Source organism: Biomphalaria glabrata, chromosome 4, assembly GCF_947242115.1.
Source record: "Biomphalaria glabrata chromosome 4, xgBioGlab47.1, whole genome shotgun sequence".
Taxonomy (NCBI): domain Eukaryota; kingdom Metazoa; phylum Mollusca; class Gastropoda; family Planorbidae; genus Biomphalaria; species Biomphalaria glabrata.
Genome location: NC_074714.1, coordinates 1,398,193 through 1,425,743, shown reverse-complemented (window position 1 = coordinate 1,425,743; position 27,551 = coordinate 1,398,193). Strand labels below are relative to the sequence as shown.

General features: G+C 34.9%; 1 protein-coding gene across 4 annotated transcripts in view; it reads left to right on the top strand.

The window, feature by feature from the left end:
* LOC106078744 (dedicator of cytokinesis protein 3-like) overlaps positions 1-27,551 on the top strand; it is a 104,514-nt gene that overhangs the window by 41,256 nt on the left and 35,707 nt on the right. For 3 of the 4 annotated variants that reach the window (XM_056028082.1, XM_056028080.1, XM_056028081.1), the window contains exons 28-38: positions 1,165-1,292; positions 1,431-1,535; positions 2,722-2,820; positions 3,638-3,691; positions 7,601-7,695; positions 8,647-8,725; positions 9,581-9,681; positions 11,452-11,510; positions 13,366-13,514; positions 14,549-14,634; positions 26,458-26,556. In XM_056028082.1, the coding sequence (XP_055884057.1) occupies positions 1,165-1,292; positions 1,431-1,535; positions 2,722-2,820; positions 3,638-3,691; positions 7,601-7,695; positions 8,647-8,725; positions 9,581-9,681; positions 11,452-11,510; positions 13,366-13,514; positions 14,549-14,634; positions 26,458-26,556 (1,054 nt within the window). The remainder of the gene's footprint in view (positions 1-1,164; positions 1,293-1,430; positions 1,536-2,721; positions 2,821-3,637; positions 3,692-7,600; positions 7,696-8,646; positions 8,726-9,580; positions 9,682-11,451; positions 11,511-13,365; positions 13,515-14,548; positions 14,635-26,457; positions 26,557-27,551) is intronic. The other variant, XM_056028083.1, reaches the window with a different exon arrangement.

Genomic DNA, 27,551 nt, shown 5'->3' with positions numbered 1-27,551 from the left:
AGCCTGAAAGGAAATCTTTACTTTTGAATGTACAGCATGAATTCTGTTAACTTCAGCCATTTCAGAAAGAAAAAACAAACTATACATGAACTGCAAATAGAACAAGTGAATGCATATAAATATTTAGGCATTATCATTAATAACAATCTCTCATGGGAAGACCATCTTGGAACTCTGACAAAGAAAACACCCCAGTGACTTTTTTTTCTATACAAACTCAATAGCTTTAAACTAAATAAGAAGATCCTAAATAGTTTTTACAGCGCGACTATACAAAATCTCCTAACATACGGAATAACTTGTTGGCAAGGCAACGCTTCATCTAACCTGTTGCGCCGTCTAGAAACCATCATAAAAAGGGCATCAAAAATTACACTCACAACATTACCACATAAAGGAACTTTTTGAACAAAAGTGTCAAAGGAAAATCGGAAAAATCTTGGAAGACAACGGCCACCCGCTCCATCAGAACTATGTCAGGTGGGCGACTACTGTCAATCAAAACAAGAACAGAGCGATACAAAAACTCGTTTGTACCTCACTCTGTCAGACTATATCAACGCCACTTGTTGATCAGGAAACATGAATAGGACCAAGATGCCTGTGTGTAGTCGCTGAATGAGCTTTCTATGTTGTGTCTGTTGTATTTATGTGTATGTTTCTGTTGTGTTGTCTTTATATGAGAAAAGAGTCCTTGTAATCACAACGAATTTCCATAAGGATCAATAAAGCAGTCTTAGTCTTAGTCTTAAGATATGTTGATCACCAACATACAGTTTTCGTTGTGGTCCAGTAACAACCTAATAAAAATGTGACCTTACAATTTTAACATTAAAGGGATATTTTTATTTCTCAAGGCTTTTAAGTTAGCATTAATAACTGACACTTTTGTATCAGATTTCTTTTGTTATTAAACACCTCACATCCATCCCAATAGAACATTTCTATATTAAACAGAAAGTAGAACATTTCTGTATTTACCAGAATAAAAGCAAGTTAAATTAATTTATAAAAACATTGATGTATTCATTGGAATAGAATAGGTCTTTTTTAATATCTTAATAATTTTGCATGAATTAAGCAGAAGTCTTATTCCTTGCCTTAAGTAAAACTATTCTTAAATCCCTGTGAATTGATCTAAAGTCACACTTTTCTATTTGTCAGCTTCAAGAAGTATGCTATTACCACTGTGCCTAGCTCACATCAGAAAATGTCTTGTGAATAAAAAAAATCTTGACTTGACAGCTAACACACTGGGTGATTTGTTGAGTTCTGCATTCAAACTTAGAGTTGTAAGTTATAGCTTATTGTTAGACATAGTTTTATCATTCTACTCATACCAATGCGTTTAAGTGATCAGTTTAGTTTGATATTATAACACCTTTGATGTTGATAGAAATAATGTTTTATTGATTTCATGTTTGCTCTAGACATGCAATATTTCTGAAGAAGTTACACAGATCATTCAAAGTGTTTTTGATGCTACTGTCAGAATTTTGAAGAAACTTGAAAAAGAAGAAAGAAAAATAGCTGGTGTAAGTTAACAGTTTTTTGTGTGAAATTGAATTATTTTATGAATTGAACTAGTACAGATGTACTACAGTACTTAGGAACCTAGAAAATGTCAGCCAGTGGATACCACCTGCAAACTTGGGCAAATTATTTATTGCATGGCTATAACTCTGGTGGTGGTGACATTCGTAGGGGTAATTGTGTATGTGTAAAGAGTGAAGATGTCACAATCAAGATGGTTCGGATCAGAGTCAATGTCCAGTCTGGTAAAGTGAGTCTTGTGTGAAGTCGGTCAGGAACAGATGATCCCAGTGCAAGTCCAGGATGAGACCAACAGACCAGAAGAATTTGTTATAGCAGTACAGAGTGTACACGGCAGTATGGTTATCTACTGTGAAGCGTTTGGACAGTCAGTGTTACTTGTTGCCTATTGTACAGTATTGGCTGATATATATTAGACATTTAATTATTACATTATTTTGGAGCCCTGATTTGTCAAGTTCTTTGAGTTAAAAATGTCTTGTGGTGCAGTGTTTGCAGAGAGCCGGGATAGAGAGAGTGGTTACAGTAGTTAATTAACTTTTGGTCTTGAGAATATTTGTGTGCATTTAGTGTTACCTGAAACAGGAATGGTTAGGTGCATTGATGCCTGGTTAAATAAAAGAATGAATATATAATGTTGCATGACACCAAAATTAATGTTTAATTAATGTAATACTTAATGTAATAAATTGATAAATTAATTTCATAAATTAATTTGTGTAAATTTTACCACATAGATTTCAAACTTTATTCCTCACTGGTTCCAATCATAAAATGTATGTATTCTTATTAATTATTGCTTCACATGCATTCCAGAAGTACCATCAGACAGCTATTACCTGCCCTCTTAACTTTTTGAATTACTACTGCTAATTCCAACCTTATGAATGATAGCTATTTGCACATCAATTACCTAACAGATCCAAAATTCTATACAATTAGCTATTTGTAAATTAGCTATTATATTTATACCACTTGGATTTCAAAATTATAAGTAGCACTGGTCTACAAAGATAAACAAACTGGTTAACAAAGATAAATATCTGAAAGAGAACAATACAATGATGTGCTAAAACCTATTATCTCTATTATATCTGCATGAAAATTGTGTTATATCATTATATTATCTGCAACAAAAATTATATGCATGTATTTTTTAACCTACAGAGTCTTCTTGTGGCCTGCTTTACGGAAATGCTACGCCTAATGGATGTAGGCCATTATCAGAAACTGCTGGGAGATTTCCAAAACGCAACAAAGTCAAAGGTTTGGACTTAAACCATTAAATGTATTCACTGTGCTGTTGACATTTCTTCTAAAAATAACAAAATATTAAATTTTACTCTCACTAAATTAACTTTTGACATTTTAAAAACATAAACTTTTATTTTTATTTTGTAACTATTTTGTTTTGAATGGGATATTTTTTACCTTTGAAATGTATTTCTTTAGTGTTGAGAATCATAGAAACTAAGCTAAAACTCTGCTGATATTACTTGGGCTTGTGTTGAAGCATAAGTTTAAAAAAAAACACGAAGCAGCCAGTGTATGAATGTAAGTGATCACTGGATGCTAAACTACAAGTTTAAATTTGGTAGTGTAACTATTAGCTGTGCAATGAAGCATTGACTACTTGGAGTTTGAGAAATTAGTTTTGGGATGACGGCACATCCGCATGAAGTAGGTCATGTCACGGTCCTATGAGATCAAATCACTTCATACATTGTATTCAATTAGTTCGGCGTGCAACAAGTTTAGTATGTTGAGTTCTAATAATTATCTCTGCAAAAAAAAAAAAAAAAAGAAAGAGCTTAAAAGAAAAAAAAAAGATATTGACCAAGCTGTGAATCATTTCATGCCTTGAGTTAAAGAAACTAACTGTGATTTGAGTTACTAAAAAAATATTAAGTGCAATAAAAAAAAACTTATTTTATTTAAAAATAGTTTAGTTTAGAGCAAATGAAATTGATACCTTCGTTAAATCAGTTAAATTCTAAATATTTCTTCATTTGACATGTTTCGCTGAGAACTAGTCTGTTTTTTCATAAGTTTAATGACCAAAATGTTGACATTATGTCTGTAGGTTCGTCTCTCTACACTAGCCATTAATCATATATCCAATCCAGCAGTGCCTAAGGTGAAGTCAGGCATGATGTTTTTACATAGATATTTACAAATGTATTATGTTGTTGGTTCTTATCTATCTATCTCCTGGGAATGTTTTTCACTGCACACACTTTTTTTTCCTTATAGTGAATGCACTTTATAATACACAATACATTGTTGTGGCTATTATTTTCTAATACAGCATTCACAAGATAAATGTTTTGTTTAGCATTTTCTAATACACCACGAGCTAGATAATTGTCATGTCAAGTGTTTTTCTTTTTATATTTTCTTAGTAAAACGAATGATTTAGTGTAAATTAAATTCTTATTAAATAATGACAATTCATTTAGAAAAAAAAATATTACAATTAGTCCTGACTATTCTATACTAACATAAGATAAAATAAATAATAATAGTCTAAGTAATTTTAGTCAATTATTTGTTACAATTTATAACTTTAGAATATTTTAGCTAAATTATGTATTCCTGTTTACAAGCATTGTTTGCATTACCTAATTTTGCTTGCATGTCTGGTATGTCCTGAATTCAATGCTCAATGTTTTTAACTGTCTACTTGGAAACTTTAATGCTGAGAATAATGTTTAATCTTGTGCAATGGTTTAGGGTTAGAGTTGAAATCACTTTATTTAATCAATCAGCTTACAAATTGATGTAACTTACCTTACTAATATTTAATTCTCTTGATAGTTGAAATTGGTTATTGACTTGTCCCAAACTTTAAGTGTGTTTAGCATGGTTTCTTTCCCATGATAAATTCAATTTTTAAGATTTGCAACAAGATCTGTCAGTCAGGAGAACTGCCCAAACACTGGACCCAATTACTCATCTTCACCCTTCTAAAGAAAGGCATTTACAACTCTGTCAAAACTACGACACCATCAGCTTCATAAGCCATCCCAGCAAAGTCCTGTTAAAAATTATATTGAACTGGCTGAAACCGATCACACACAAAATTGTATTCGAAGAACAAGCTGGTTTTAGACAAGGTCGCAGCACAACAGATCAAATCCTAAACCTTATGATACTCTGCGAGAAATATCTTCAACACCAATATGTCCCTGGTCATGACCGAATTCTTATTTGCTTGCAAATCTTGGACACTGACCGCAGAACTAGAGAGGAGGATCCTAGCAATGAAATTGAGATGCTACAGAAAGATCCTAGGTATCACAAACAAAGATAGTAGCACAAACAAAGAGATTAGAAACAGGATGACCTGATAGTAGCACAAACAAAGAGATTAGAAACAGGATGACCTGCAAACTACTGTAAAAAAACACGAACTAAAATTCTATGGCTAAGGCTATATCAGAAGGTCCTCATTGCTCGCAAAGACCTTCCTTCTGGGAACAATACCAGGAAAAAGAAGAAGAGGCAGGCAGAGAAAATGATGGGAAGACAACATAAAAGAATGTATAGGCCTGTCATTGAAATAGATTCTATCCAAGGCAAAAGTCAGAGTCGAATGGAGAAAGATGGTCAACAGGATTTAAACCCTGCCTGCTCCCTTTCCCCTGTCGTCCTGTGGGAGGTTTTGACTAGGAAGTAAACTATATTCAATTCTGAAGGAACATCCGAAACATGTAAAACCTTTTACAAACATTTTTACATATCTTGTGTGGTGCCCTAACAGAGTAAAGGATAGTTGAGGGTTCACTTTAAGACTGGAGAGTTGTTTTCCCTACATGATGAGTTTCATGTATAACTGCCTTCATATACTAGCCAGATAGTTTCCAACCCCTGAGATACTTTGCACTTTGTTTTCATACCATAATACACTTTTTAACCTTCAAATTTGGTGGGAGAACCCTTTGGATCATTTACAGTGAATATAGAACTTGACACTTAAGTGATTTGACTTCATATCACAAGAATCATGTCTTTGTAGCCATATCTCTTATGGCAAGGTGAAATGGTAGATTCACTCCATAAAGATGTGTCCTCATGTCATTATTGTATCTTCTTGTTGAGAGATACCAGTTTCTCACTAGTTTCAGAAAAAGCTAGCATATGGGGTTCCTTTTAAACTAGGAATAGTAAGATATACACAGTAACACAATAGCAGGGAACTATCCTGGGCAGGCCAATAGTTTCCCACCTTTAAGTTTTTTTTTTCTTTTTCTCATTTTGCACCCTTTGGAGTGTCTTATGGTCTGGAGCATCTTATGGAGCCAAATATAAGGTATCTCTCTTGATTCCAAAACTTAACCTTCAAATCAGTGATGCCATTTAGAAAATGAAAGTGAACCTTGAGCCATTAAATAAAGATTTCTTTAAAAAAAAAAAAAGAGAGACCATTAGTTTATATGTGATCCTTAATAGGGTCACAAACTGGAGTCTGGCAACTACTTGACTCATGTTTGTTTATAATACTTAAACAACTTGATTTAGTAGAAAATCTAGTGGTTGCCAGATGATAATATCACCAAACAACTTTCAATGTTATTAGCAACAAGAGATGGCAGGGTTGCTGGATCTGCCTAGTCTGTATTACTGTGTGCTACAAACAGCCTAAGGATCACCAGCTCCTCAAGTTAAACTCCTGAAGCTTCCCCATGTTTGGACTTGAGAGTTTATCATTTCTTAGGTACAGCCAATGAGAGTCTGGTATTTTCTGGTTTGGGTGACAATTACTTCCCACTTCTCCTGTTCTGCTGGTCTTAGTACCTAAAGCACACAAGTAAGCCAGAAGTTGGACTGGTGGTCAAAGGCTTTGTGATGTACAGAGGGATGCCCATATCCTCTTCTTATCTTCTCTTATATAATACAGACGTTACTTCAAAAAAGATGATTACGTCCTACGCATCATGCATTTAGTCATGCATATTAACCAATGACTTAAATTCTGCCAAGTCACTGGTTTTCCTGGCTAGCTCAGGCAACCCATTCCATGCTCTAATAGCACTAGGGAAGAAGGAGTATTTGTACAAATTTGTCCTAGCGTATGGGACGAGGAATGTGCCTTTATCTTTGTGTCTTTCGGAGTATTTTATTAAATTTTGTTTTTGTATCCTCTTCTTATCTTCTCTTATATAATACAGACGTTACTTCAAAAAAGAAGATGATTACGTCCTACGCGTCATGCATTTAGTCATGCATATTAACCAATGACTTAAATTCTGCCTCTACCACTCTCTGCAATGGCAGCAAGCTTAGTACATCTAAATATTGTCTAATAAATAGTTTTGACATTGTAAAATGTTTGTAATGTTGTGAAAGTTGTATTGGACAGAACTGAATAGTTCAACTGATAAACACTTCTTAGATAAAATAATAGGTTTTACTAGCTAAACACTTCTTAGATAAAATAACAGGTCTTACTAGCTAAACACTTCTTAGATAAAATAACAGGTCTTACTAGCTAAATACTTCTTAGATACAATAATAGGTCTTACTAGCTAAACTAACAGGGCCTAGTTAAATTGATAAGACTATTATTTTAAAACTGATAGGACATGTTAGTTAAAGTGATAGAACTAATACTTCATTCAAAGCTCTAGTGTCCTCTTTTATTAGTTGTTTTCCTAGAAATAACATTTTTTTTCTTCTAAATATAAACTTGCTGTTATGGGGGATAAGCTTGAATGATATTTTAAGTATATTTTTGTTAATTTGTACAAGTAATTAAAAAATAACATTCTCGGATAAAGTGTAATTCCAGAAATTTATAAACTGAACTTTTTTTTTTGTAAATTTTAATTTTAATTATATTAGTGTATAATTCAAGTATTCTTATAATATTCTTATAAGCCTTTAAAAAGAAACAGTCATTCTTTAGGCAAGCGAAAAAAAAAGATATAATTTAATTGTAATTCTGAACCATGTTTTGTAATTCAATTAGATTTGCTAGCCTTTAAAATGCTTAACACTGATTATTAAAAGATTTCTGAAATGTTTTTTTTGTCTCTTTGATCAGAATTTCTTGAACAGGGTACTGTTAGTGTTTAAAGATCTGATTACGACCAGTGATTATCCTGCTGATTGGACCACAATGAGATTGGTCACTAACAAGTAAATGTTTAATTTTTTTAATTTTTAAAAACCTGAATTTTCATTGTCATTAACTCTTTCTCTCCATAATTATTTATCACATTCTGGTGGAATCAACGTTGGTATCGTCAGTTAGGAGAGAAAGAGTTAATATTTTATCATTTTAAAATAATAAATGTAAAATTGACATCAAAGCCTTTTAAAAATGCAACAGTGGAAATGACTTGGCTTAGTCCATTTAACTCCCAGTGGAGCATCAGGCTGCAACAAACAGTACTTCACCATTGTAAGTTCTTGGCGATTGCCTATTTCCCCTCAGTTCTATGTCCATCCTGCCATCTTTGTTTCTTGGGTGACTGATCTCCTCCATGTTTGATTTGCTCTCCCTGCCTTACTCTCCCCTGTGGGTTCCAATTCAGAGCCTGTTTTGTAATGTTTGTTTTTTATTACTGTTCTTCACATGCCAAATCCAGACCCATTAGGGGCTTTTGATTTCTTGGTTTCCCACAGGCTGTAGTTCTAGATTTTGTTCGGCAATCTGACACCAATTACTTGTTTGCAAATATTTGTTTGTGAATGCTGGGAGCCTGTCTGTATTATTACACTGGATATAGAGCTATTTTCCTATCTCAAAAATTCTGTATCCAATATTATTTATGAGATATTTTTGACCCCCTATATACACTATTTAAAAAACAAAACAAATGGTCATTCAAAATTCTTTTTAAAAATTGCTGGAGGTGGTGTAACACGGTCGCTAAATTTCAAAATTTTGTGACTTGGTTACACGAGATGTCTTTTTAATGATGGGAAACAGTTGCTGTCTTTATAAATCAATTGTCCTGGTTCAGAGAATAATAGTTTGACTTATAAACTTAATGAATACAAATGAATTAATAATTAAATTAATTAATTTTACTAAAAATATAGTTTGTTTTTTTAATAAAATTTAAACTACAAAACTATTTTCAGTGTGATGTTGACCTCCATACAATACATTTCAGAAGATTTGGCAACAAACTTTCTGAATGGACCAGATTTTGACAAAGAGGTAATCAAAGTGTCATCTGCTATGTAGGCAATGCAGTTACATAGACTGACTGTTAGAATTTTATGTAATGTTTAGGCCTTTACATTCTCATATGAACTCAACTAAATTTTTTTTTATTGTATTTGACATTCTGTCCATTGTGTTTTTTTCGTTGAAATTATGTAGCAGCCCTATAGCACAATGTGCATTATGTTATTAATGTGCTTCATACTTACATGCAAGTAGCATTGTAACAGATTAGTAGTTTTATATGTCAGGAGACATGAAAAGCACCAAGATGCCTGTGTGTAGTTTCTGAATGAACTCTTTATGTTGTGTCTGTTCTATTTATGTGAATGTTTCTGTTGTGTTGTCTTTATATGAGAAAAGAGTCCTTGTAATCACAACAAATTTCCATAAGGATCAATAAAGCAGTCTTAGTCTTAGATGAAATATGTTTAGCATCATTGTTTGTTTCTAATTAGTTTAATATAATCAGTCATCCTTTTGTCAGCAGCATGTATGATGAGACTGAATGCATTGTTTCTTTATTGTTATTATAGTATTTTTATATTATGTGCATTGGCTGGAGTTTGTTGTATGACAAGAGGTGACTGGCTGAAGTTAGCAGTTTCTTGGTAGTGGAAGAGGATGGGTGTTTTGCTGAGTTTTTTGTTTGTTAAACTTGTTATTTCCTTGATAGCTGGAGTTTTTAGTGTATAATTCAACAACCTTAATGAATGTGTATTATCAATCTGCAGTAATGGTGTTACTAAGTACCCTTATTGAGTTTTGTAAAGACACTGATCTCCAATTGTTTTCATATTAATATTCAACATAAACATTGTCATTAGTTTGCTATTTATTCATTTTCAGCTGTGGTACAATTTTTTTATCCTGGCTGTTTACTTTATTACACAACCAGAGCTTCAGCTGGAGAAATATTCAGAGGCTAAAAGCTCTATGATCAAAGACAAGTAAGATATGTTTGCAGCAACGTGATAAAGACACATATTAATTAAAAGCCTATAATAATGTTTTTCACTAGCATAATACAATGTATGTAGGCCCTAAATGTGCAGAATTCCTGAAGAGTTGTAACATTAAATAAATTAAATTAAAACAGATGTAGATTTGGTCAAAGGCTAGAGAGACAGAAGTGTTTAACTGTGGAACTGAAACTGTGTACTAGATAATATGCTATAATTCCTGGTACAGTAATTTAATTATGATATTTAAATCTCCTAAGGTTTGATAAAGCTGGTAAAGTTAAGCTTAGTTGTTTTTTTGTGACTCATTGGTGACACTAATGTTCTGTAGTCAACACAATTGCCAACTGTGTTATGGCTAGATATTTTAAAGCTTTTGTCTTATGTTTTTTGAGGGAAGTCAAAACTTTGAATTTCATTTCAATTTCTGGCAAAAATTCGGATGTTCAAAAGGCTAGGGTTATCTAATGAGAATACTGCAAACAGAAATTAGCCTTTTGTTAAAAAAAACAACTTACCTTACCTTACCTATCCCTTAGTCTGTTGTACCGTTGGGTTACCATGCAAGATTTGTCAACCATCTTTCTCCATTCCTCTCTGTCTTTTGCCTTAGAATGGCAGGCCTGTCCATTCTTTTATGTTGTCTTCCCTTCACTTTCTTTGTCTGCCTCTTCTTCTTTTTCCTGATACTGTTCCCTGAAGGAAGGTCTTTGCTGAAGACCTTTTAATATGGCCATAGATTTTTAGCTTGCATTTTTTTATGAAAGTTAGCAGGTCATCATGGGGTCCAATCACTGCAGTAACCGTCTCTAATGTCTTTGATTGTGATGTGGTCTTAAATTGTGATACCTAGGATCCTTCTGTAGCATCTCAATTCCATTGCTTGGATCCTCCTCTCTAGCTCTGCAGTCAGCGTCCAAGACTCACAAGCATATAAAAATGTGGTCAAGTCCAGGGAGCGAATCATCATTCTGATCAAACTAAGCCTTTGTCTTTCCATATTATTTTTAAAGTTTTGAATGAGCTGCTGTGGACTGTGCAATTCGGGCCAGTAGTTTATGTTTTGCTAAAAAAAACATCCAAATCTGAGCAAAAAAACTTAAAGAAAACTAAACTGATTAAGTGTCTTTCATTTCGGATTATTCAAGGAGAAGTGTTGTTAAGGTGGCATTGAGGTTTCTTTCATAACTTGAGTTTATTAGGATTTGTTCAAATTCAAAAAGATTATAGCTCAATTCAACAGCTAACCTACACTCACACAATACAAGAGCAAATGAGAGCTCTGAAGACTAATAAATATTAAACATATGTTTATTCAATGAAATAGGGAATAGTCAACAGTGATATGACCAAATGCCTCATTATTTATCTACATCTTCAGAAAATTGTCAGTTAGTTTGGTCTCTAAGCTAACCCATGGAATTTTAAAATCTATCATCACTAAAGAAATTCCCAAATAACTGCCAACTTCTAGGCACCAGCCTGTTGTATCCTTACAGTGTTGACATGAAGTCATCCTGTTATAGGTATGCTAGTGAAACCTAACTCACTTATTAAGAAATAAGTGGGTAGCGGCATTTTATAAACACTGTTATAGTCTTACAAAGTTATGTTTCTTTTTCTCCTACTAGTATTGCTCTTTGACTATGTTTTAATTTTGTAAGAGAATCTTTATTAGTTAAGTGTATACAATTAATTACATAAATCAAAGTCAATGAATAATAAATAAAAAATGAATATTTTTTCAATTACTAACAGGTACCAAGACATGAGGGTGCCATTTGGTGTCCTTATCAATTCCCTTTGGAACCAACTTGGTAATTTTATTTGACTTACTGCATAGTTAAAAGAGATAGCTAATGCCTAAATTACTTAAATAAAATGCCTCTGTTTTCATAATTGTAGAGCGATTTGTGGTAAGCTCGGTGCCTAATGATTTTACCAAAGCTATAGGGCCTAACGGTGGCCTGCGCTTGATGTGGCAAAATATGTAGGTCACAACTGGGGCTGCATAACCACAGGAAGTACTGGATTCCTCATTCGTCGAAGACAAGCCTTATTAATGGTTTTACCATCTTGCTAGAACCATCTTACTATTGTGGCTCAAAAATCAAATATTTCCTTTATAATAGAAAAACAATTAGCTCCTCCGTCATAATCAAACATAAGCTCCAATCTCATTTCCTATAAACTTGAAGCTGGCCACACACAAAGCATGGAAAGGATGGGTCTGTTGCAGAATTACATATATAAAAATGTGGGAGCTCTATTATTGGACATCATTACTAGTATAGTAAAGTTGTGTAGTATTTGAATGTAATACAAAAAAAACCTGTCATGTTGTGTAGTCCCTCAAGGCTAATAACTATAAGATAGACACAACTTTAAAGTTATTCTTTTGACTTATATTTTGACACATGAAGCTAGTTCAATTGTCATGCCTGATTTCAAAGTATTACTTAACAGTTGTGCAGTAGTGGTCTTGTCTTTCTTTTTATTCTGTTTCATATGTTTTTCAAAGTTTTAGTATTGTGACGTCTTATTCTGATATTTGTACAATTTCACTTTTACTCATCACCTAATATTACAGCAGGGCAAAAAGGGCTTCATGATTTTTTTTTATTGGCCAAGAGAAACATACTTTTGCTAGTAAAACATTAAAAGCCAAAAGATATTAAGGTTTCACTTTTGGTATGTTTTGTCTGTAGTGTGCATCTGGTCAAACATAAGAGAAGTGGTTTAAGCTCTTTCTCCTAATCGACGATACCATCGTTGATTTGACCTCATTAAATTAAATTAATATTTAATTTTTTGGAAGAATAATTAGGGAGAGAAAGAGTTAACAGCCAAAGTCATTTCATATTGGCATTTGATGTTGGACTGTGCCACATACTCTGCTTGTGGTGTCCTGACTGTGCCACATACACTGCTTGTGGTGTCCTGACTGTGCCACATACTCTGCTTGTGGTGTCCTGACTGTGCCACATACACTGCTTGTGGTGTCCTGACTGTGCCACATACACTGCTTGTGGTGTCCTGACTGTGCCACATACACTGCTTGTGGTGTCCTGACTGTGCCACATACACTGCTTGTGGTGTCCTGACTGTGCCACATGCACTGCTTGTGGTGTCCTGACTGTGCCACATACTCTGCTTGTGGTGTCCTGACTGTGCCACATACACTGCTTGTGGTGTCCTGACTGTGCCACATGCACTGCTTGTGGTGTCCTGACTGTGCCACATGCACTGCTTGTGGTGTCCTGACTGTGCCACATGCACTGCTTGTGGTGTCCAGCGGAAACAAAATGTAGCAAAGATATTGAAAGCAATATGGCAGACATGCACAGAAATCAGATAACTTTTGATTAGCTGCCAGTACAAAGTAGTGTCAATGGTATGAGTTTAATTGCTTCTGTCTATACTCAGCTCACACAAGGCTAGTGCGAAATTGGACAAATCACAATTCTCACCCTGCTTCCTTTAGTAATTTGCGCCAAAACTTTGCATTTAACTTTCAAAACCCATCAATTGAATTTCTTTTAGGGTGTTAGTTCTTTTGTTTAGCTTGTAAAATTTCCTTTTTGAATGTTCAATTTTCTATTTCAGAGTTGAACTTTAGGGATAAAATATTGCTTGTTGAATGGCATTAATTACCCAATTTATCTTGTGCAGGTCCAAATAAGCAACAGCTGATCATAGAAATGATTGGTCCATTTCTAAAAGTCACAATGGTTCGACAAACTGATTTACGAAAGGCTACAATCCCTATTTTCTTTGACATCATTAAGTGTGAATTCTCTTTAAAAGGAGATTTAAGAAGGGTAAGTTGATTGAATTACTGTTGTCATAGAAAGTACATCTCAGTCCTTAGTTTTAATAATGATCTCAATTCTCAATTTTTGCTTATTACAAGAGCTGATTCATCAAGCTGCTCTTTTTGTTTCAATTCTATTTCATTTTAGTTTATTGTTTAGACTTTTAAAAATGTTTATTTTAAGATTTTCTGTTTATTGTTCTGTAATGTATTGTTTAATTTTTATTTTGTTGGTTTTTGTTTTATGTTTAGTTTTTATCTCTTAGTATCTTTCATGTAATAAAGCACTCTCCCTATTAGCTGTATAGATTAGGTAGAATCACTCAGAGGACACTTGATTCACCAATTGCTAACTTGCTAGCTGAATTATTTTTTTTTAATAACAAGATATTTGCTACAATTTGTTGTATTTTCCAAGTTATAATGATCAGGTTATTGTCCTCACTCTAACACACTCTGTAATGAAAGTACAAAGTACACAAACAAATCCGCGAATTCAATTCTTAAGCTCAAAATCAAAGAAGATAGATGTTTGAATTGCAGTGTTGAATTCATTTTTTTTTTAAATTTATTAAGCCTAACTAGAAGTATTAATTAAATGAACAGAGTGAAATGATTGAACCAAAATGAACCAAGCTAAGTGTGAAGCCCGATGAAGTGAGGACCTTGTATTTTTTACTATTACTACATATTACTATTCTTACCCCCTCCCCATGAAAGGATTTACACACATACACACCCCGCCTCAAAGTCTGGGAAATGCTAGGTTAAGTCTTAAAGAACATCTCATTGACATTTTTAGAATGAAACTTCGTAGTTTTTTAAAGTTAATAAAAACTCTTCCAGCTAACATATACTAGTGGATCCACATAACTTGTGTACATATTATTATTATCTTTGAATGATATCAGCTGTATATAAATCACTGGCTGTACATTACATTTTAGGTTTATATACAATGTCATGGACATTGGTATTTTCATGTGTATATTAAAGCATTTACATTCCTGTATGTACAACTATTTGTTCATTTCTTTTTAGGTGGAAAGTAAAATGATTCATGAATTGGATTCACTAGTGATAGAACACAATGGAGATGTGGAGTATAAAGAAATGTTTACATCAATGTAAGTTGTGCCTGTCAAATACTTGCTTAATTCTACATGTTTTCTTTTTAATATATCATTTACAAGATACACTTGACAACTTGGGTTTGGTTCATGAGGACTGTTATCTTCTATAATACAGACGTTACTTCAAAAAAGAAGATGATTACGTCCTACGCGTCATGCATTTAGTCATGCATATTAACCAATGACTGTTAATAATGGCAGATCCAATACGATCCTGAGTATATGACAACACTAGTTCCCCTTTCAGACCTTGCAATCTATAGGACAGATGATGAAAAAGGTCATGTTTCTGTGGCCCACAGTTAACAAGAGTGTCATGTGGCCAGCAGAACGACCAACTGCCTTTACTTTATCCAACTAATGTCAGGTATCTTCCATTAGAGCTGGTTGGACTCAGAGACGCCCAAAGATCCCAAAATTAAAAATCCCCACTATTCACTAGGAATCGAACCCAGGACCTCGGTTCAGAAGCCAAGCGCTTTACCCCTCAGCCACTGTGCCTCCTATATGACAACACTATAGTCAACAATTGTATCAAGTACTTGTTATGCTTATCACTTGAACATTTCAAATATCAGAAGAAAAAAAAACTGTCTTCCATCACAAAATAAACTATCTTCACTAGCAAGACAAAAACTGAGTTTCTCCAATCCCCTCTCATAAGGCAAAATCAAAACAAAACAATCAATGTTTTATTAATCCAAAATACTTTTTAAAAAAACAATACAGCTTATATTAAGCATAGTTGTATCACTTAGTTTGGATGAGTCATGTAGTTAAATTTGAAATAGATCTAGAGTAACAATATTAAATTTGTGTGATTAGAAATATTTTTACCGATTGCATTTTCATGTTTCTAGCTTTCTCAATATGCTATGATCCTATTACTTATCTAGACCAGTTGGGAAAGTGTTGGGTGGGGGTGAAATAAGGGGGTATCTAAGTGAATGTTACCATAATCACTTTTGAAATGAAATTATAATATAATATAAAGTTGAACGAACAACCTGACATTGAACTCAAGGGTTCAAGCCTCCTCAACACACTGGGCCAATTTTTTAATTTCAAACTTTAAAGTGGCAACCTATTTCTCTCTACTAAGTAAAAAGGGGACTAATTTAACTTATACCGCTACATCAGTCAAGTACTATTTCTTTCCCTTGCTCAATACCAAACAAAATAATAAATTCCCAATAGTTTTTTTTATTGATTCTTGTGTTGTCAGGTAAAACAAATATTTGTGCAAAATTTCAGTCTGATCCAAGATTGGGCATGGGAAAAATAACATGTTCAAACTTTTTAACCAGACAGACATTCTAAGTTGATATAAGCTTTGTAAAAGCTCTATGACTGTTCGTAACTTCCGACAACCCCTCCTCAACCATAGATACCAAGAGACAAAAATACAGACTGACCACCAATCGTCTTGACATTTCTCCCCAAGCCCCTCTGATTTTTTTTCTGTTTGTGATAGTAAGTGTGTTTGTTTTGAGTGAATAGTAGTGTATTGTGTGTGACTGAGTATGGCAAGACCAGTTGACCTTTATTGTACATGGATGAGTGAACAGCTAAGAAAGTGTCAGGACTGTGTGGAAATGGGTCAGAAAACGACTGGATGCTGGATGTATAAGAATGTAAAACTCATAAAGTGATGTGTTAATTGAGATTATGGTTGTTTTAAGTGGGTCTAATACACTGTTCTGGGGTAACTTTCAAACAAACTTCTTTGAGGGTTTTTTTTTAAATAAAAAAAATAATAGTTATTGTGATAGAAATATATATTCAAATAGGTCATTTTGTCCTAATGCTGAAACCACATTGGCTGGACAAGTTAGCTTTACATTCGGTTGGGCCTTTTAAAGTTAAAACTAATGTCAAAATAAAAGAAAGGCAATCAAGCAAAAATATGTCATGTGAATAGACTGGTAAACATCACACACACACAAACCTCTGTAGTCAATCTCCAACTCCTACACCCACTGCAAAGCCAAAGTAACCTGTAGGCATAAACTCAGACTAACACAGTAATCCACAAACAGGAAACTCTACATAATTAGTGTACATCTCAAAATTTGTACACATCTAGTATACTCCATAATTCAAGTCATGTCCACACATTTAGTGTGCGCCGCACAACTTTTACTTGTCTAGTATACTCCATTCATCAAGTCTTGTCCACACATTTGGTGTGCACATCACATCTTTTACACATCTAATATACTCCGTACATCAAGTCTTCTCCTCACATTTGGTGTGCACATCACAACTTGTACACATCTAATATACTCCATACATCAAAAGTCTCCACACATTTAGTGTACACATCACAACTAGTACATATCTAGTATACTCCATTCATCAAATCTTCTCCTCACTTTTGGTGTACACTTCACAACTTGTACACATCTAATATACTCGGTACATCAAGAGTCTCCACACATTTAGTGTACACATCAAAACTTTTACCTGTCTAGTATACTCCATTCATCAAGTCTTGTCCACACATTTGGTGTGCACATCACATCTTTTACACATCTAATATACTCCGTACATCAAGTCTTCTCCTCACATTTGGTGTGCACATCACAACTTGTACACATCTAATATACTCCATACATCAAAAGTCTCCACACATTTAGTGTACACATCACAACTAGTACATATCTAGTATACTCCATTCATCAAATCTTCTCCTCACTTTTGGTGTACACATCACAACTTGTACACATCTAATATACTCGGTACATCAAGAGTCTCCACACATTTAGTGTACACATCAAAACTTTTACCTGTCTAGTATACTCCATTCATCAAGTCTTCTCCTTACATTTGGTGTGCACATCACATCTTGTACACATCTAATATACTCTGTACATCAAGTCTTCTACTCACATTTGGTGTGCACATCACAACTTGTACACATTTAATATACTCCATACATCAAGAGTCTCCAACATTTATTGTACACATCACAACTAGTACATATCTAGTATAATCCATTAATCAAGTCTTGTCCACACATTTGGTGTGCACATCACAACTTGTACACATCTAATATACTCCATACATCAAGAGTCTCCAACATTTATTGTACACATCACAACTAGTACATATCTAGTATACTCCATTCATCAAGTCTTGTCCACACATTTGGTGTGCACATCACATCTTGTACACATCTAATATACTCCGTACATAAAGTCTTCTCCTCACATTTGGTGTGCACATCACAACTTGTACACATCTAATATACTCCATACATCAAAAGTCTCCACACATTTAGTGTACACATCACAACTAGTACATATCTAGTATACTCCATTCATCAAGTCTTCTCCTCACTTTTGGTGTGCACATCACAACTTGTACACATCTAATATACTCCGTACATCAAGAGTCTCCACACATTTAGTGTACACATCACAACTAGTACATATCTAGTATACTCCATTCATCAAGTCTTCTCCTCACTTTTGGTGTGCACATTACAACTTGTACACATCTAATATACTCCATACATCAAGAGTCTCCAACATTTATTGTACACATCACAACTAGTACATATCTAGTATACTCCATTCATCAAGTCTTTTCCACACATTTTGGTGTGCACATCACAACTTGTACACATCTAATATACTCCGTACATCAAGAGTCTCCACACATTTAGTGTACACATCACAACTAGTACATATCTAGTATACTCCATTCATCAAGTCTTCTCCTCACTTTTGGTGTGCACATTACAACTTGTACACATCTAATATACTCCATACATCAAGAGTCTCCAACATTTATTGTACACATCACAACTAGTACATATCTAGTATACTCCATTCATCAAGTCTTTTCCACACATTTTGGTGTGCACATCACAACTTGTACACATCTAATATACTCCGTACATCAAGAGTCTCCACACATTTAGTGTACACATCACAACTAGTACATATCTAGTATACTCCATTCATCAAGTCTTCTCCTCACTTTTGGTGTGCACATTACAACTTGTACACATCTAATATACTCCATACATCAAGAGTCTCCAACATTTATTGTACACATCACAACTAGTACATATCTAGTATACTCCATTCATCAAGTCTTTTCCACACATTTTGGTGTGCACATCACAACTTGTACACATCTAATATACTCCGTACATCAAGAGTCTCCACACATTTAGTGTACACATCAAAACTTTTACCTGTCTAGTATACTCCATTCATCAAGTCTTGTCCACACATTTGGTGTGCACATCACATCTTTTACACATCTAATATACTCCGTACATCAAGTCTTCTCCTCACATTTGGTGTGCACATCACAACTTGTACACATCTAATATACTCCATACATCAAAAGTCTCCACACATTTAGTGTACACATCACAACTAGTACATATCTAGTATACTCCATTCATCAAATCTTCTCCTCACTTTTGGTGTACACATCACAACTTGTACACATCTAATATACTCGGTACATCAAGAGTCTCCACACATTTAGTGTACACATCAAAACTTTTACCTGTCTAGTATACTCCATTCATCAAGTCTTCTCCTTACATTTGGTGTGCACATCACATCTTGTACACATCTAATATACTCTGTACATCAAGTCTTCTCCTCACATTTGGTGTGCACATCACAACTTGTACACATTTAATATACTCCATACATCAAGAGTCTCCAACATTTATTGTACACATCACAACTAGTACATATCTAGTATAATCCATTCATCAAGTCTTGTCCGCACATTTGGTGTGCACATCACAACTTGTACACATCTAATATACTCCATACATCAAGAGTCTCCAACATTTATTGTACACATCACAACTAGTACATATCTAGTATACTCCATTCATCAAGTCTTGTCCACACATTTGGTGTGCACATCACATCTTTTACACATCTAATATACTCCGTACATAAAGTCTTCTCGTCACATTTGGTGTGCACATCACAACTTGTACACATCTAATATACTCCATACATCAAAAGTCTCCACACATTTAGTGTACACATCACAACTAGTACATATCTAGTATACTCCATTCATCAAGTCTTCTCCTCACTTTTGGTGTGCACATTACAACTTGTACACATCTAATATACTCCATACATCAAGAGTCTCCAACATTTATTGTACACATCACAACTAGTACATATCTAGTATACTCCATTCATCAAGTCTTTTCCACACATTTTGGTGTGCACATCACAACTTGTACACATCTAATATACTCCATACATCAAGAGTCTCCACACATTTAGTGTACACATCACAACTAGTACATATCTAGTATACTCCATTCATCAAGTCTTTTCCACACATTTTGGTGTGCACATCACAACTTGTACACATCTAATATACTCCGTACATCAAGAGTTTCCACACATTTATTGTACACATCACAACTAGTACATATCTAGTATACTCCATTCATCAAGTCTTTTCCACACATTTTGGTGTGCACATCACAACTTGTACACATCTAATATACTCCGTACATCAAGAGTTTCCACACATTTAATGTACACCTCAAACCTTGTACATATTTAGTTTGTAGTGGGTATAATATGAGATGTTGCGTACAGTTGAATGGCTAAACATTAGAAGTTGACTCATTTAAATATCTAGGGCCAAGCATAACAAGAATGGAAAGATCACTAACAAAAGATAAAAACCCATTTAAGTTTGGCATATGTTTGTCATTAGCAAACGAAAGAATCTGGAAGAATAACATCAGCTTCCAAGTAAAATTAATCCCGAATGCTATTGCTAGTGAGAATGACCAAGTAAATAAAAGAAAATATAAAGTCCAGTATGACAAGGCATGCCACTGAAAGCTGAGTCTGAAAGAATAATTCAAACCTTTGAGAGTAAATGCTACAGAAGAATGCTGGGTATCAGATACCAGGAAAAGAACACTAATGAGTTTTTCCTTTTAAAAGTCAACAAAATGTCTGGCAGAAGGGAGGAACTCAATGCTACAGTTCAGTCATCGTGTAAGAAATGAATTACTGTTAAACGTCAGCGTTCAATGTACAGTGGAAGGGTGGGTCCAAATAAAAGCTGGCTGAATGACGTGAAAGAACGGACCGCCATCTTGATATTCTGCTAGGAACAGTTGCTGACCGGAAAGAGGGAAGGGATTGTCGCAACACTCCTAGACAGCACCCCTACGGGAAATCAGGACACACGAAGAGAATGAGTCTATTCTACACACTCAGAAGACTCAGCACAAGGAAACTACTTCACACACGTCATACTCTCGAACTCGAGATGTTCAAGAGGAAATTTGTGAATAGTTTTCAACGCGTGTTTACCAAAGTCTCTCTACCGTAGTAACTTCCCCTTTCAGACCTTGCGATCTATAGAGCAGTTCTGTTTCTGTGGCCCACGGTTAAACGAATGTGTCATGTGGCCAGCGCAACGACCAAATCGCCTTTACTCTTACCCAACTAATGTCAGGTACCCATTAGAGCTGGATGGACTCAAGAGGCGCCCTAAAGATCCAAGTCTTCACCAGGCATCAAGATTCAAACCCGGACCCCCCCCCCCGGTACGGAAGCCAAACGCTTTACCACTCAGCCACCGCGCCTCATGTCGCTAAGACAAAAAACGACTTTGTTATTGTCTCCCCCTGAATCTACAAATGAGATTCATTAATAGGCTTCAACTATTTATTAAGCATGAATGATGGTAACATAGACCATGATTACGATCTAGTTGAAATTCTAGTTATGTAGCCATTGTGGGTAGTGACAGGTAGTCAATAAAAACAAAATGCCTCAAGAGTATAGGCTGCAATGTAAAAATGTAAATACCATCTAGATCTCAATCAAATTCCGAAAGCTACTTGGATGGCTGCCTGGTCGTGCGGTTTGTGCGCTGGACTGTCGTTCGGATTTATCGACGGTCGAGGGTTCAAACCCTGCCCGCTCCCATCCCCCGTCGTCCAGCGGGAGGTTTGGACTAGGAAGTAAACTATCTTCAACCCTGAAGGAACATCCGAAACATGTAAAACATTTTACAAACAGTTGACATTCTAGTTATGAATGATGGTAACATAGACCATGATTAGGCCTACGATCTAGTTGACATTCTAGTTATGTAGTCATTGTGGGTAGTGACAGGTAGTCAATAAAAAACAAAATGCCTCAAGAGTATAGGCTGCAATGTAAAAATGTAAATAGCATCTAGATCTCAATCAAATTCCGAAAGCTACTTCACAATGTCAGGTTGCATCTAAAATACTCTTGGTCGGAGCACCGAATCGTGTATACAATGGACCTCATTCACCAATCGTAAGCAAACAACATTTAGCCACGTGTTGCTCTATATCCTCTATATAATTTACGATCTCATGTTTAATTCATTCACGTGACACTTTTTTTCCGTTGTTTTATCAATAAGATCACGTGACTAAATGTTGTTTGTTTACTATTGGTGAATGAGGTCCATTAGGTATAATGGGTTCGCTTGTTTTATAAGTGAAAAAAATATGTACCGGTAGGTTGCAGCTTGGTTTGCGTAGTCATGCGCTAGCCAGGAAAACCAGTGACTTGGCAGAATTTAAGTCATTGGTTAATATGCATGACTAAATGCATGACGCGTAGGACGTAATCATCTTCTTTTTTGAAGTAACGTCTGTATTATATAAGATAAGATAAGAAACACAGATCATCCTTAACCTTTGGAATCGAGGTGAAAGCGTTTATTCACTCTCTGAAATACTGTGTAAACATCGTGACCATCCCATGCTTGTTCTCGCGCCTATCACCAAGTACAAGTCAAGCGGCAAGCTGGAATGTCTGCTTTTGAAAGTGTCTGTCGATTGTTATACATTTCGCAAGACAATCATCTGCATTTTCGTCCCTGAGCTAGTCTGCTAGCATTTACTGAAAATGTCGCAAACAACAGCAGAGTTGTAAAAACAACAAAAAAACTTTTGATTCAATGGACCTCATTCACCAATCGTAAACAAACAACATTTAGCCACGTGATAATATTGATAAGACAATGAAAATTTCGTATCACGTGACAGCCTTTATGGATTGCGTAATTTGTATAGAAGAGATAGAGAACCACGTGGCAAAATGTTGTTTGTTTACGATTGGTGAATGAGGTCCATTTAGAACAGGGGTTCTCAACCTGTGGATCGCGACCTCCTATGGGGTCGATTGACGATTTGCCAGGGGTCGCCAAAGACCATCGAAAAAAATGTTTTTTTTTTGTCCATTCTTCTATTGCTGTATGTGTGCGGGGCGGGGGGGGGGAGTCGCAGCAGAGTGGGGGATTGTAAAAAGGGGTCGCCGAGCTTAAAAGGTTGAGAACCGCTGATTTAGAACGTAAGCGTAAATGTGTATTAATTTGTTACTTTTACCTATCCCTTAGTCTGTTGGACCGTTGGGGCATTATGCAAGATTTCTCGACTGTCTTTCTCCATTCCATTATTATTATTATTAATAGATATGGGAAAATGACAAAGGCTGTATAAGCATTTTGGACTTGGGTTTTGGACAGATTTCCCTATTGACATGACTTAATTGTTGATCATGTTCTATTCAATTTTGTTTCTTGAGTAATTCAAGTTTTGTGGTGTTACTATTGTGTATTAGTTGGTCAGTATTTAATAAGTCAACGTGCGTTTATAATGAGGCTTGTCTTATAATTAAACAACCTCAAGTCAAGTATCAAGTCAAGTCTTTTTTTTTTTTTCAAAAAATTTTTTACACTTAATAGTCAGCACGCTAAATAAGGGTCAACACGCTAAATAACGGTCAACACGCCAAATAACGTCAACACGGTAAATTACGGTCAACACGCTAAATAACGGTCAACACGCCAACAATATTCAGTTAGTATGAGATATATTGTAGAAAACTATTGAACTATAGAACTTCATATCTTTTAGCTGCTTAAACCTCTTCTTAACTTTCTGATTACACTAGAGCCATTGAAATCACATGCGGGTCTCTCAACGTACATGGCTTCCGAGGCTCAGGGAGGCGTCCGACTGGGAGGCGTCTGACTGCTTCAATAACCCAGGCGTTATTTTAAAGGCAGTAGCAGAACAAAGCATTGCCAGAATACTGACCGACTGACCAACTCTATAGTAGGCTATATGCTCTCTGAGACACTTACCATTGGATAGAACTCTTACCCACATGGGGGACGACCGCATGTCAATGACAGTAAATAATCGCCAGGGGACGGCCTTGGAAAGAGATACCTAGAGAGCTGTCTCGAAGGCCACATGACACACATTTAAAGTCCAAATAAAGCCCTTATAGAAGACAGGCGCAGAAGACGGAAAGAAAACCTAAAGAACTCTCGCCGGACATCGGCTTTGTCTGCATCATGAGTGGGAAAATATGCAGGTCGCATCTGGATTTGCGTCGCCATGTTAAACACTTCACTCATCCTTAATCTTCGGAATCAAAAAACATTGCCATTCATTCATTTAAAGACTACGGAATAATTAATCTATTTAAAAAAAATATAGCCTAATATAATAATATAGACTCTGTATACAAATTATGTTTCTTCGGAATTGCCTACCATAAAATTCCGAACTCACTTGGCCATCATCAGCCCAATGTATTAAAAAAAAAGATTCACTGTTGATATCTAGATCTTATGCTAGGCCTTGGCAGACTAGAGTGTTAGAGACTTGGCATTCAGCTAAAGCCAATGAGTTTGGATGACCTTATTTGCTGTTTTGAAAGACTAATGTTTTGACGAGCCTTAACCCCCCCCCCCTTTTTTTTTTAGACTCTTTATCACTAGATGCCTAAAATAGCCTAATAAATCTGAAGAGGAATCGATTTTATTATCTGCAAAATTCTAGTGATGAGATGGAAGATCAAAACTAAATAAATAAATGAACCAAAAATGTTTCATGTTTATTATCAACGAGAACAAAAACTTAGTCCTTTGAAGCCCCCACGAGCCCGCATAATTTGATCAGCAACCATGACACACTTCACTTGGTGAACATGAGGGATGTCTAAACAGTAGTAACAGATTAATAGATCTAGTAACCCCCTTCTCAATCAACCGTGTTATTCCCGCCTCGCGGCCAGCCATCACAAAACAGACTTGAGTTCCATCTGCTGCTGTGAAAGAGCACGCGCTTCCCCGATGGAACCGTTTGGCGGTGCCACACGGTTAACCAATCAGCGGGTCGGAAACCATCAATTGAGCTGCAGCACCGTTTCATTCATATTTAGGTCGACCCAGTCTAGTGAAAACTTGACTTCTGTATAATTGTGGTGGATGCGTTGTTTTTAGATCCAATTCATGCAGTGAACAGTAGTGGAGAGAAAGAAAACAACATCTGATTGTTTGTTGGTTGTAAATTTTCCATGATCTTATTAGGAATACTGTGCAGTGTGTTGTCATAGAATATAGCCCCGATAAGCCCTATGCTACTCAATGCTAGATCTACTCTACTGATTATCTAGATTATTCTAAATATATTGATAATATTCTAGATCTAGTATTAGAGATGTCTTAGACTAGGTCAATAGATCTAGATTCTATTACTACATATTTAAAAGTTAATATAGCCTACTCTAGAGATGATTTATTTAGCTAAGGTTACAATCTAGTCGATCTTGAGCTAGCATCTCTAAAATTGCTCATCTTGTCGAAATTTCTATAACAATAGATCTAGATCTAGATATCTAGAGCTCTGACTCAGTATATATAATATTCTAGATCTAGAATTTAGATCTAGATCTAGATCCATACCTATCAGGTGACCTACTACCTAGTTTTAATAGTAAATAGATTATTGGAGTAGGCCCTATTAGATCTAGATCTAATCTATTATATTCTACTCTATATAGTCTAATTATAGTTATTAGTGAAGATGATGTAGAGAATATAGAAATGTTCAACTTAATTCTCTATTTTTGCTCTCTGATTACACAATAAGATTGAGTGTTAGATCTAGACATGGATCGTTACGCGCGTTTTACGTGAGATTTTGCTAAGCGTTCTCTAATACTAGTAGATCTAATAGCCTACAATTAATACAGTGTTTCCGAAAACTTTTTTTCTTAACGGAACACTTCGACGGACTTCGTTTATACTGAGTATTTAGAGAGATTAATGCAATGACACCTAGGATGTAATCATCTTCTTTTTTGAAGTATTGTCTGTATTATGTAAGATAAGTTTTATCTTCAGATCAGGTCATATTTATATTCAATTAAAGACTAAATTCAAATTAATAGTTTTTTTTTTTTTAATACTTTTAATTCTTTCAAAAGCTTCGATAAAAGCTTCTCTTTACTTTTATAAGTCAATGTAAACTAATCTAGACCTTGACCTATAATAGGATGAAAAACAGCAAAATGCTCTAAAAACGAAAGTCATATTTTTCCTAAACTAACTTTAAATTAAAGTTACTTGGACACCAATGCTATGGTCTGAAACTAGCTCTAATAACTAGATCAATGTTTGATTGTTTTATGCACAGGATTAAGTCAATACACTTACTGATTTATTTAGCTATTCACATGTTAACAAAGATGTGACCATCATGCCAAAAGTGATGACTGAAACATTGTTTTGAGACATATTTAATAGACTATGTACTTCACTGTCTCTGTACTTAAGATAACAAGGTGGTGCCATTCCATCATGCTACAGTGTTGATCTGGGCACTAAGCATGAATGAATTGTATAAGTGACTAACTTGTGGGGATCTTCCACTAATAAAAGATTAGATGCTTAGATACCCAGCATCGCAATAAAAATGCAAGGACTTAGCAAAATCAAATTTTTCACTAGATTGCTGGATAAAGTTCAGGCAGAACCAGAACTTAAGGATGAGGGAGAGAGGTTCGTCTTCTCTGTCACAGACCTATTGAATCGGCTGCTGGACTATAGGTGAGTCTTACACATTTACTATTACTGATCTTTCATGTACTTTAAGGAGCTGTTGGCTTATAACTTTTTCAAATCATTAGTCAATACTGTAGCTAATTAACTCTTTCTCTCCTAACTGACGAAACCAGCGTTGATTCCACCAGAATGTGGTAAATAATTAAGGGCGAGAAAGAGTTAATCCATTTTATTTAGCTTCTTTATGTTGAGTTGAGGGATCCCAATGAAATGTTACACATTTAATATTAAATCTAACAAAGGTTATGTAGCATTTTAGTTCTAGTTTATGTTCTGGTTTGATTTCTAAATACTAACTCTCTGTTAGATTTCTTAATTATTTCATCAACATGAGGATAACATAACCTAATCTAATTATTGTAGTATTTCAGCAATATATAATATCATTTTGCAAATAGTAGGATTTGTCGTCCAGAAATAATAAAATTAGAATAATCATTTATGTAATTTAGAATTAGTAGTGGGATCTAGCCTTTTTTTCTTTTTTTTTTAATGGTTACACCTGAGTTAACTGGTCTTGGTGTTGTTTGGAACTATTTTGATTTTAGTTTAGGAAATCCTGAATTCTTGAGTACAATGGGACAGAAATGCCCAAATGTTTTTACTTTTCAAGTAAGCTAAGGTGGTATGTGAATTCTGTCAGTGGCCTTAGGAATTCACATAAGAAGGCAACTATTTGATTATAATCTAAACCCTATGAAAAAAACATCAATAAAAACTATTAGTTTAAATTCATATAATCTAAATTTATGTTGATAAAAGTTACAATATTATGTGTGCCTGGGTAATGTACGGTGTAGCTTCTTATAATGTGCTATATTATTTTACTTATGAAAATTTTGTTAAAATATTATGGCTGCATTACTATTTGTATTTTATAAGATTATTATGTTTGCATTACCTACTACAACATTTACTACAATACAAGATTATAATACTTTTTTTTTTTAAAGTGAAAGGAATAAAAATACCCTTGAAAT